This window comes from Microcaecilia unicolor, chromosome 6 (assembly GCF_901765095.1).
Source record: "Microcaecilia unicolor chromosome 6, aMicUni1.1, whole genome shotgun sequence".
In the NCBI taxonomy this organism is placed as follows: domain Eukaryota; kingdom Metazoa; phylum Chordata; class Amphibia; order Gymnophiona; family Siphonopidae; genus Microcaecilia; species Microcaecilia unicolor.
Window position 1 is genome coordinate 239,955,957 of NC_044036.1, and position 12,566 is coordinate 239,968,522.

The 12,566-nt window shown below is 48.9% G+C and overlaps 1 protein-coding gene across 5 annotated transcripts in view; it reads left to right on the forward strand.

Annotated features, from left to right (window-relative positions):
• Positions 1-12,566, forward strand: part of FBXW5 (F-box and WD repeat domain containing 5) — a 249,011-nt gene that overhangs the window by 91,396 nt on the left and 145,049 nt on the right. For all 5 annotated transcript variants that reach the window (XM_030206924.1, XM_030206923.1, XM_030206922.1 and 2 more), the window contains exon 2: positions 9,621-9,839. In XM_030206924.1, the coding sequence (XP_030062784.1) occupies positions 9,647-9,839 (193 nt within the window). In that variant the 5' untranslated portion in view covers positions 9,621-9,646. The remainder of the gene's footprint in view (positions 1-9,620; positions 9,840-12,566) is intronic.

Below are 12,566 nucleotides of genomic sequence, written 5' to 3' on the forward strand. Positions count from 1 at the left end.
CTGAGGATTCCCCGGTGGATCGTTTCGATCACCAGTTGATAAAAACTCTTGCGCTTCTTCCAGCGAGGCCACTCTGCGTTGCTTGCCCTCTTTGTAAAACACTAGCGCAAAAGGATGATGCCATGTATACTGAATTCCATCCTCTCAATCGGCCAGTCAATGGGCGCAATTCGCTCCGTCGCTTGAGTGTGTAGTTGATGAGAGGTCATGGTAGATCTCAATAGGATAGCTATCCCACTGGATAGGGCTAACAGCCCTTGCTTTATGCATCACTGCTTCTTTCATTTTAAATTCAGCAAAGCAGACCACTATGTCTTTTGGGGCATTTGACTTTCTCACCCCTAAGGCTTGATGGGCATGCTCAATCCTAATTGATGCTGGTACGCATGGCTTATCAGGATCAGAGAGCAAGAGGGCCGCAAGGCGCTGAATTACTTCTTCGCAGTCAGAATATTCGGGAAGCTCCAGCAGCCCACGGACCTGTATATTGGAGTGACTGCTTCGATTTTCTAGATATTCCACTTTATCTAGGATATATCTAGTTTCATTTTTTTGGTCCTGTAATCGCTGTTTCAACAGAGTGTGAGGAATGGGTAGATAAACAGAAGGGAGAAGGGGGGCCCTCCTTCCATATAGGAAGCTCAAGAGGAGCGAGGGGGACTACAGAGACTACAAGTCCCAGAAGCCTGAGTTGGGTAGGAAACAGGAGGGGGAGGACTTTCCTTCCCGGAGAAAGGGGGAGGAGGAGGCTGATTGGGAAATGAAGTCTGAGGAGGGGAATGAGGCACACCTGCTGGGGGAGGGAGTGAACGAGCATATGGACTGGCAAGCAGCAGGAGGGGAGGAGGAGCCGGAGGAGATGGACTTGACAGCTTTTGCTCGTAGCAGGAAAGGGGCTAAAGAAAAGTAAGTCCAGGGGAAAACTGTATGAATTCCAGACCTGTGTGGGTGGTTGTCAGTGCTGACAAATGAGGGAGGTGGGTCCCTAGGGTAGCAAGTAGGAATTGCTAGCCCAAGGAGTGGATTCATATAGTAGGGGAAAAGCTTTGATCTGAAGAACATTTGAAATGGCAAGTGGAACTTTGTATTAGAATTCTACAGGAGGGGGGGGGGAGGGAAAGAGACTAAAGGGGCCTGTGCTCAGAACAGGACTAGTAGAGAAGCATTTGGCCTCCTAACCGGGGCTGGAGAGGGTCAGGGAGTAAGTAAACTCGGTGGCTTATCTTAACTACCCCGAATACGGGGTCTGCTCTAAGTAGAGGCAGGACTATCCCTAAGGGAAAGCCCATGGGACAGAAGGGAGTTCTCTGGGCTTCACAAAGAGAAAGATCCTGTTTGGTAGGAGGGTGGGCCTGGAACTAATTGGCTTACTGTTGACTAGAGTGAACTTAGTGGCAGAAGCAGGAGTTGTGGTGGAGTACTGACAAGAAGGAGCTTGCAGCACTAATAGAAGTAGGAGGATTAGCCCCAATTGGGAGGGCGAAGAAGGACAGCACGGAGGGGTGTCTAAGGGAGAGCGGACAGCACGGAGAGGTGCAAGCTGACAAATGGTGGCAGTGGTGGGATTCTGAATCGAGCCCCGTGTTCCAGTGAGCCGAAGACGGACGTGGAGGAGAGATCCAAGCAGGAAAGCTGGGGAGCTGAAACCCGCAGGCGGAAAACCCTCCAGCTTCTGGTGAGCATATCGGGAGCTGGGAGGGGTTGGAGGGAGAAGTAAGAGTGTTGTGAAAAGGCCACACTTGGTGTTTTTTCTCTCCTTTTTCCTTGTAGGTGGAGGGTCCAGGTAGTCGGGATGGATCCGAAGGAGATGTTCGCCTTTATGACCCATCAGTTCCAAAAGCAGCAAGAAATGGCACATAAGCTTATGGAGGAGTCGTTGGCGGCTTCCAGAGCTCAGCAACAACCCCTGTTGGACCTCTTTCAGGAACTACTACGAGGCGGCGGCAGAGGGCAGGTGCCTGGCGAGGGCGGTGCTAATGGACGGGGCGCGGGACCTCCTGGACTGGTAGGGCATGTGGGGGTGAACTGGCTTCCGTGGGGAAAGTTGACTGAAGCAGATAACATTGAAGATTATCTGGGAGCCTTTGAGAGGGTGGCGGTGGCAGCGGGGTGGCCGCAGGAGCAATGGACGATAAGACTAGCTCCTGCTCTGTCTGGGGAGGCTTTAGCTGCCTTTCGGGCCCTGCCTACGGGACACATAACAGACTATAACAGGCTGAAAGCAGCTATTTTGGACAGGTTTGGACTAAGTAAACATGCGTACAGGAGGAGGTTTCGGGAGTTCAAGTGGGTAGAAGGGGAAACGCCTAGGGTGCTGGCTCAGAAATTAAGTGATTTGGCTGGGAAATGGCTAGAGCCAGAACGAAGGGCAATGCAACAGATAATGGAAGATCTAGTTCTGGAACAGTTCTTGGAGTCCTTGCCAAGGGGGCTTCAAGTAGAGTTGATTAAGCGGGGCTGCGGAACCCTGGAGGAAGCAATTCAGAGCATGGAGTGCTTCCTAGAATCGCAGCATTGTGCCCGCAAAGGGACCCAGCCGGGGGGTGGTCTGGGTGGTCCCAAGGGGGGCAAGGCTCCGGAAGGAAAGGCTATGAGGAGTTGGGAGGGGGGTAAGGGGGATGAGAGAATGTGTTATCGGTGTGGGAGGAAGGGCCATGTGCGGAGGGACTGTGTGGTTAAATTGCAATTGGTGGCCGGAGGGAGGGAGGGGGGGTCAGGCAGGAGTTCTGCCAACAAGTGGAGGTGATGGGGGTGGAGGTGGTAGGCCTGTTGGACTCCGGCGCGGATCAAACCATGATGGCCCAGTCCTTGTGGGAACAGATCAGGGTGAAAGGGGCTGGAAGAGTGGGAAGGAGGCAACAGGAGGTCACTATACAGTGTGTACATGGGGCTTCTAGTAGATACCCGCTGCGGCAGGTGAGGATAGTAGGACCGTTGGGAGCTCATTGGGTCTGGGTGGCGGTGCTGCCCAGGCTGCCTCAAACCCTTATCTTGGGAAGGGACTGGCCCCCATTCTCACAGTATTTAAGGGAGAGAGAAGGCTTAGTAGTTACTCGGTAGCGGCAGAAGGGGGGGAGGGGCAGGAGCAGACTTTATCGGGTATATTCCCTTTCCAGATAGAGGTATTGGGGGACCCAGGGAAAACCAGAGATACCGGGGGGCATAAGAAGGCAGTTCAGCGGCAGAGAGCTCTAGCTATGAAGGAGCTGGAGCAGGAGACTAACTTCCCAGAGGAGGCAGGGGAGGTAAAGGAACAATTCCCTTCTTTTGAGAGGGAGCAGCAGGCAGACCCCACTCTGCAGTATGCCTGGGAGCGAGCAAGGGAGGGGGCCAGAGGAGCTCAGGGCCCGGGTTTTGTGATTGATAAGGGACTTCTTTTCCGGGAAAATGCTGGGCAGGGAAGGGAGGACGGTAGGAGACAGTTAGTGGTGCCCCGGGGGTTTCGGGGGCTACTGTTACGGCTGGCTCATGATCACCCTTTGGGGGGACATAAAGGAGCTCAGAATACTGTCTCCCAGTTGTTAAGACGCTTTTATTGGCCCGGTATATATAAAGAAGTGGGAAATTATTGTGAGTCATGGCCTTTATGCCAGAAGGTATCCGAACAGAGTCCGGGGAGGGTCCCTTTGCATCCATTGCCCCGGATAGGGACTCCGCTGGGGCGGATCGCAATGGATGTAATTGGACCTATTCAAAAATCTACCCGGGGGTTCGCTTACATTTTGGTGATTATGGATATGGCTACGAGATTCCCGTGGGCGGTTCCTTTACGCAGCATATCGGCCAAAGTTATTGCTGCGGAACTGATTCACATTTTTTGTGAAGTGGGGTTTCCTCGGGAGGTGCTTACTGATAGGGGGTCCAATTTTAGATCACGGGCACTAGCCCAGGTATGGGAGGCCTTCGGCATTGTCCACATTTGCACTTCGGCGTATCACCCTCAAACAAATGGACTGGTAGAAAGATTTAATAAGACCTTGAAGACATTGCTTAGGAAGGGACTGGGCCCTAGCTTAGAGAAATGGGATCAGTTACTACCCTTTGTCCTTTATGTAACGAGGGAGTGTGTCCAGGCCTCTCTAGGGGTGTCCCCATTCGAGTTGTTCTTTGGGCGAGCTCCCCGGGGAGTCTTAGACATAGTGAAGGAGAAGTGGGTACCCCCGGAGCTAGAAGATAGCACCGTGGTAGCTTACCTACACGATCTAAAGGAGCTCCTGAGGCGGTTGGGGGCCTACTCTAGAGAGAAATTGCAGGCGGCCCAGCAATATCAGAAAGCTTCATACGACAAAAAAACTCAAGAAAGGGAGGTTGGAATAGGGGATAAAGTGCTGATTATGGTCTCGGATAACCCTCACAAATTTAGTGGTAACTGGAGAGGACCGATGACGGTAATCAGACGATTGGGGCCGGTTACTTATGAGATGAGGAATGAGCAGGGAAGAAAACAGACTTATCATGTCAATTTAATCAAACCCTGGCATGTCAGAGAAGTATGTTGGGCCACTGCGGAGGACTTAGTGGAGGAGGATCTAGGCCCCCAGATATCTGAGATGAATTCCAAGGGGGAGGTGCGAGTAGGAGCGGAGTTAGACGGACCCCAAAAGGAGCAAATAAAGGCTCTTTTGGGGGAATTTACGGATGTGCTGACTCCTTACCCAGGGGAAACGCATTTGATTGTACATGATATCATTACCGGGGAAGGGAAGGTGATAAGGCAGAGGCCACATAGGTTGTCTCCCAGGAAGCAGCAGGAGGTGAATAGGCAAGTCAGAGAGATGTTGAAGTTGGGAGTGATTGAGGAGTCACATAGCCCCTGGGCAAGCCCGGTCGTGCTCGTGCCCAAAACTGACGGAACATGGCGCCTTTGTATGGATTTCCGTCAAATTAATGCCCTCTCGGCGCCGGATGCGTATCCGATGCCGAGAATAGAGGAATTGCTGGATAGACTAGGGGCAGCCCGGTATTTGTCAACACTTGACATGACAAAAGGCTATTGGCAAATTCCGCTCTCGGCTGAAGCCAGGCCAAAAACAGCATTCTGCACTCCTCTCGGACTGTTTCAGTTCAAACGGATGCCATTTGGTTTGAATTCGGCTGCAGCGTCCTGCCAACGCCTGTTGGATCAGGTGTTGAGACCGCACCAAGCTTATGCAGCAGCCTATCTGGATGATGTCATCATTCATAGTCAGGACTGGGAGTCGCATCTGTTTCAGGTGGGGGAGGTCTTGAAGGCTTTCAGGGAAGCCGGGCTTACTCTTAATCCCCAGAAATGTTATTTGGCTCAGAGGGAGGTGAAGTATTTGGGCTATAAAGTAGGGAACGGACAGATAAGGCCGTTACAGGGGAAAGTGGAAAGTATTCAACTGTTTCCGCGACCAGAGTCCAAGAAACTGTTGAGGGGATTTTTGGGGCTAGTGGGGTATTATCGAAGATTCATTCCTCACTTCGCTACCTTGGCCGCTCCCTTGACGGAAATGTTAAAAAAAGACAGGCCCCATCGGTTAAGGTGGGGAGAAGCAGAGCAGGGAGCATTTGTGGCCCTTCGGCAAGCACTATGTGAGGAACCAGTGCTTAGGGCAGTAGATTTCGATAGGGAATTTATCCTGCACACTGATGCTTCGGGTACCGGGTTGGGGGCGGTGCTCTCGCAAGCTTATGGGGAGGAGGAACACCCAGTGTTATATTTAAGCAGAAAGTTGCTCCCCCATGAAACAAAGTATGCAACCATTGAGAGGGAATGTCTGGCAGTAAAATGGGCCATACAGAAATGTCAATTCTACCTGGATGGGAGGCCATTCAAATTGTTTACTGACCATGCTCCTTTAAAGTGGTTAGCACAAATGAAGGATAGCAATGCGAGACTGACGAGGTGGTATCTAGCATTACAGCCCTTTCAGTATCGCATTGAGCACAGGGCAGGGAAGTTGCTGCCCCATGTAGATGTTCTGAGTAGGATTGCTAGCCCTGAAGGAGAAAGTAGGAGGAGGCAGAGGGCTAGCAATCACTTAAAGGGGGGGGTATGTGAGGAATGGGTAGATAAACAGAAGGGGAAAGGGAGAAGGGGGGCCCTCCTTCCATATAGGAAGCTCAAGAGGAGCGAGGGGGACTACAGAGACTACAAGTCCCAGAAGCCTGAGTTGGGTAGGAAACAGGAGGGGGAGGACTTTCCTTCCCGGAGAAAGGGGGAGGAGGAGGCTGATTGGGAAATGAAGTCTGAGGAGGGGAATGAGGCACACCTGCTGGGGGAGGGAGTGAACGAGCATATGGACTGGCAAGCAGCAGGAGGGGAGGAGGAGCCTGAGGAGATGGACTTGACAGCTTTTGCTCGTAGCAGGAAAGGGGCTAAAGAAAAGTAAGTCCAGGGGAAAACTGTATGAATTCCAGACCTGTGTGGGTGGTTGTCAGGAAGCAGTGCTGACAAATGAGGGAGGTGGGTCCCTAGGGTAGCAAGTAGGAATTGCTAGCCCAAGGAGTGGATTCATATAGTAGGGGAAAAGCTTTGATCTGAAGAACATTTGAAATGGCAAGTGGAACTTTGTATTAGAATTCTACAGGGGGGGGGGGGGGGAGGGAAAGAGACTAAAGGGGCCTGTGCTCAGAACAGGACTAGTAGAGAAGCATTTGGCCTCCTAACCGGGGCTGGAGAGGGTCAGGGAGTAAGTAAACTCGGTGGCTTATCTTAACTACCCCGAATACGGGGTCTGCTCTAAGTAGAGGCAGGACTATCCCTAAGGGAAAGCCCATGGGACAGAAGGGAGTTCTCTGGGCTTCACAAAGAGAAAGATCCTGTTTGGTAGGAGGGTGGGCCTGGAACTAATTGGCTTACTGTTGACTAGAGTGAACTTAGTGGCAGAAGCAGGAGTTGTGGTGGAGTACTGACAAGAAGGAGCTTGCAGCACTAATAGAAGTAGGAGGATTAGCCCCAATTGGGAGGGCGAAGAAGGACAGCACGGAGGGGTGTCTAAGGGAGAGCGGACAGCACGGAGAGGTGCAAGCTGACAAGAGTCAACGACTCAGCATGCTCTTCCAAGCCCAACTCCGCTTCAGCCACGCGGCTGCTCAGCTCTGCTATTTCTCCTCTAAGGTCCGTTCCCAGCGTTGCCAGCTCGTGGCACATTGCCTTTAGATCCGACCTGATTTCTTGAAGCCAACTGCATAGTGTGGGCCATGTTTCGTGCTGTAGTTCCATTGCCTCTCCATTCACATTGAGGCCCGCCACCTCCTGCGTAAGCTGTTGGCTGTCTCATTTCTCGGTATGCGTAGCAGGAGACATGGCCTTCCGTTGAAATGCATATGCTTGTAAATCAACTGTTTTCACCTCAGATGTAGGCATAATTGATTCAGCGCACCTGCCCTCCAGTTAGAGACATGTCTCGCTTGATACTTCGCGGAGGATCGCTAATTTTTAAGCTATTTGTTGGCAGTATCTTGGGAGCTCCGTTTTCATGCTGCCATTCGAGCCTGTGATGTCACTTCCTCCTTTATATTTTTATTTTGACTAACACTAACCTACAATTCCTCCTTTAAACCCCAATCTTTAAGTTCCCAAAGCACAAAGCAAAATAGTGTTCACTTACCAGAGAAATGGCCTCTTCTCTCGGAACTTCTCAGAAAGAAAGTTCAGTGGGACTTTTCCTCTTAATATAGTTTTGAATCTAAGGGACCTTTTTTAAACAGGCTCTTTGAAGCCAACTCAGCAACCTATTCAAGTATTCTACTTCCCCACACCTTAATTAACACTTAATTGAGGTCGCTGGATGAGCTACCTCTCCAGCAGCCAAGGAACAGAAAATAATTTCCTTTATAGAACAAGAGTTTTTGGCTTTCTAGTTTCTACCTCTAGAAAATGTTTCAGTTTAAAACTATAGGAATATGCCTATTTCTAGAGAAAATTTCAGTTTAAAACTATGGGAAAAGGGTTTGTACACTATCCGCCTTATTTTCGAAAGTGATAGGCGCCCATATTTCGACCCAAATCGGGAGGTGCATTTCTCCCATAGGCGCCCAAATCGGTATAATCGAAAGCCGATTTTGGGCGTCTTCAACTACAATCTGTCGCGGAAACGGACAAAGTTGATGGGGGCATGTCGGAGGCGTGGTGAAGGCGGGACTAGGGCGTGGTTATCGACCGAGGAGAGATGGGCACCCTCGGCCGATAATCAAAAAAAGAATTTGGGTCGTTTTTTTTGGACCCTTTTTTTTCACGAACAAGTACCCTAAATGACCACATGACCACCGGAGGGAATCGGGGATGATCACCCCTGACTCCCCCAGTGGTCACTAACCCCCTCCCACCATAAAATAACAAACTTTAAGAACTTTTTTTCCAGCCTGTTTGCCACCCTCAAATGCTATACCCAGCTCCATCACAGCAGTATGCAGGTCCCTGGAGCAGTTGTTAGTGGGTGCAGTGCACTTCAGACAGGTGGACCCAGGCCCACCCCCCTACCTGTTACACTTGTGGTGGTAAATGGGAGCCCTCCAAACCGCCCCCAAAACCCACATGTACCCACTGTACCCACCCCCCTTCATCCATAAGGGCTATGGTAATGGTGTAGAGTTGTGGGCAGTGGGTTTTGGGGGGGATTTGAGGGGCTCAGCACCCAAGGGGTGGGAGCTATGTATGGGAGGTATTTAAATTTTTTTATTTGCTTTTTACAAGTGCCCCCTATGGTGCCCGGTTGGTGTCCTGCCATGTGAGGGGGACCAGTGCACTACGAATCCTGGTCCCTCCCACAACTCAGTGCCTTGGATTGGTTCGTTTTTGAGCTGGGCGCCTTCGGTTTCCATTATCGCTGGAAAACGAAACCGCCCAGCTCAAATCCGCACAAATCCGATGCATTTGCCTGGCACAAACCGTATTATCGAAAAAAAAAGATGGACGCCCATTTTTTTCGAAAATACGGTCTGTCCCGCCCCTTCACGTACCCGTTCTCGGACATAGACGCCCATGGAGATGTGTGTTCGCGTTCGATTATGCCCCTCTGTGGCAACTAGTTAATGATGCTTGCTTTTCTCTCTCTCTCTCTCTCTTTTTATTCCCCCCTTAATACTAAATTAGGTCCTGCTTGCTTTTCCCTCTCTCTCTCTCTTTATTCCCCCTTAATACTAAACTAGATCCTGCAGTGCCTGCTAGATTCTATCTGTTAATGCTGTGGTACAAAGTTTTTAAAACTAAGTGGAAAAGACTATGGAGATTAGTTGATAAAATTTGCTTTTTATATTTTTATTTTGCCTAACACTAACCTACAATTCCTCCTTTAAACCACTTTATTCATTGTGGAAATCTTGAAAACCTGACTGGGTTACGTCCCTCAAAGTGCAGAAGTGGTTAACCACAGTCTAACGTAAAGAGGGATCACAGCCACTCTTCTCCAGTGTTGTGAAACCTCTCCCAGCTCAAAGATCTATTAAACTTATCCTTCAGTGGATTGATGGAACCTCCCTGAGCTTGCTTGATATTCTAGGACTACCCTGAACATTTTGGACAGGGATAAATGAACAGATTGGATGGGAATATAGGGTTTTTTCTGCTCTCCTTTACTATTATTACATTTAGTATGAGAACCCCTTAAAATGTTTGTCGTCTTTGTTTCTGGATCTGATTGTGTATTTTCCAGAGTGCTGCTGGCGACAGAATGACACGATGGATGCTGGGGGTTATCCCCTCCTCCCTGACAGCATTCTCTATCAGATTTTCCTGAGCCTGGATCATGAAGACTTGTTATCTGTGGGGCTAGTGTGTCGGCAATGGCATGCAGTGGCCCAGGATGAGTTTTTGTGGAAAAAGCTCTTTTACCAATATTACAGGGTCGACCAAGATGTGCCACGACACCCAGGTGAGATTTTGAATAATAAATTCAACCAGTCTGATAATTTGAGATCAGTCATAAATCTCTGGTATGAAAAGTAGAGAGAAAAGTCCTTTCATTCCTCATAAGCATGAGAAGGTTTTACAATGGAATCTCCCGTTCTCCAGCACTTGTATTTGTCCGAAGAACTTTTCAGGTCTGCTCACAGATAGTGGGACACATAATTCTGAATCCGTATTATCACTACAAGTCATTGACAAATAGATGGGGTGAAAACATTAGGACAGCATGAATGAAGGCTCATGTATGTTTAAATCATTTTTATTGGTGAACAGAACCATATAATCACTTAATACATCTATTAACCAACTGTTAACCATCCGTTTCCTTTTTTATCCCCAACCTCCTACCCTTCCCCCCCCCCCCCCCCCCCCCCCCACACACACACAAACAGTTCCCTTATTCTTGACAGTCATTCTCAATATACTATTGTATGCTATTGTAAGTTCAAAAGATAACTTCGTGCTGATGGGGTTAGAGTGTTCCAAAATGGGGTCCACCGCTGCTGAAATTGTATTCCCATTTGCGAGTTGACATCAGGCACGCTCATTCTTTCCATGCGTAGCATCCATATCATGCGTGTCCTCCACTGCTGAAGTGTCGGGCCTCTCGTCGATAGCCACTCTGTTAGTATGACTTGTTTGCCCACAATAATAGCTCGTTGAACAAATGATGTGAAGCCTTTCTCTGTGGGGCGGCCTATTATTAGATGACCAAACAAAAGGGTTGAGTTGTAAGTCCAACATTGTTTCCAAAGTGAGTTTACATATTTGATGATTTCTTTCCACAATCTCTCCACTTCTCTGCACTGCCAAAACATGTGCCCCAAGTTTGCTCCTTCTGCTCTGCATTTCGGGCACTCCCCCCAGGGAGAGAGTCCCATATAAAATGCTCGCTTGGGGGGCACATGCACGCGCAGCATGAACTTGTATTGTAATTCCCAATGTATAGACTGGTATGTGATTCGTCTTATTGACAGCACATGGGACCTAATCTGGGCTGCACTAATTTCGGTGTGAAGATCTGTTGTCCACAGTCGAGCCAAACGCAAGTAATCCGGCTCTTCTGCTGTATCTTTTATGTAGCGGTGATGGTAAGATAAGGGCACCTTCTGCTGAGCTCCAAGGGAGAATGCCGATGATAATTCTTCTTGTGCATCTTCTGCCAAGGACTCCCAAGGCAGTGAAGTCACATAATGTTTCAATTGCTCATAAAAGAATTTTTCATTTTGTTGTATTCCATATTTTGTTTGTATTTCAATAAATGACTTCATGCGTCCTTCTCTAGTAATTACTTGCATTAAGTATTCCATCCCTCGTCTCTTCGACCTGTGGAACACTGCATATAACTGTCCCGGAGCAAATGCTGCATTGCCACAGATTGGTAAGTATGGTGTCACTTTCGAGGAAAAGTGGTGGAGTTTGCAAATCCATTTCCAGACTGCCACCGCACATGGCATAATCTTTGTCCGTTTCAAAACACGAGGCATCGGCATCCCAGCAGAGTGTAAATAATTACTAAAATGAGTCCCCTTTGTAAATTCGAGTTCCAGTGGAGTGTCTGTGAAATCTGTTGTGCCTCGGAACCAGTCATTAATTGTCCTCATACCACTAGCAATATTTAAATATCTTATGTTCATCAGCCCCAGTCCACCATGTTCCACTGGCACGCAGAGCGTGCTAAATGCGAGACGAGCTTTTTTGCCCCGCCAGAGGAATTTCTGCGTTAAAGACCTCAACTTTCGTTCATGCTTGTTATTTATATACAATGGCAACATTTGCAATACATACAACCACCTGGGTGCTATGATCATATTGAATAGGGCAATGCGGCCTAATAACGAAAGAGGGAGCCCGGCCCACGCCTTCAGGCTAGTTTCTGTCTCTCTCAGAAGCCTATTAATATTAAGATCATACAAGTTATTGATGTCTGCCGGAACCACCACTCCCAAGTACTTTATGTGGTCCTTCGCTTGCTGAAAAGGTAATCTGTTTCCCCAGTCTTTCCCCTCGTCTGCTCCAATTCCCATCGCAATTGACTTGGACACATTTAATTTAAACCCAGAAAGTTGTCCATACTGTGTAATTTTATCTAACAGTTCTTTTACAGACCGCCCTGGACCCGTCAGGGTCAACAGTAGATCATCCGTGTATGCCAGCACCTTGATACACCGAGTCCCTATGGAAACACCTCTGATTTTATCTTCCTTTCGGAGTGCACACAGTAGAGGCTCTAAAGATAATACAAAGAGCAGGGGCGAGAGGGGGCAGCCCTGCCTAGTGCCTTTTTCTATTTTAAACACATTTTCACGGAGCCCATTGACCAGCACCCTTGCCGTAGGATGTGAGTACAAGGATTTAAGCGCTTGTAGATACCATCCTGAGAATCCCATCTGACCCAATACATTAAATAGATAATCCCATCGGACCTGGTCAAATGCCTTTTCTGCATCTAAGGCAACAACCAACGCTGGCCACCCCTCCTCCGAGCAAGTTGCCATGGCCAGTAGGAGCCTACGTACATTTTGTGTTGCTTGTCTCTGCCGCACGAATCCTACCTGCTCTGGGCCTATTAGGTTAGGTAAAATGTCCGCCAACCGGTTAGCTAGAATTTTGGCAAGTAATTTTATATCAACGTTCAACAACGATATTGGTCGGTATGACTCCACTCTATCCATTGCTTTCCCAGGCTTGG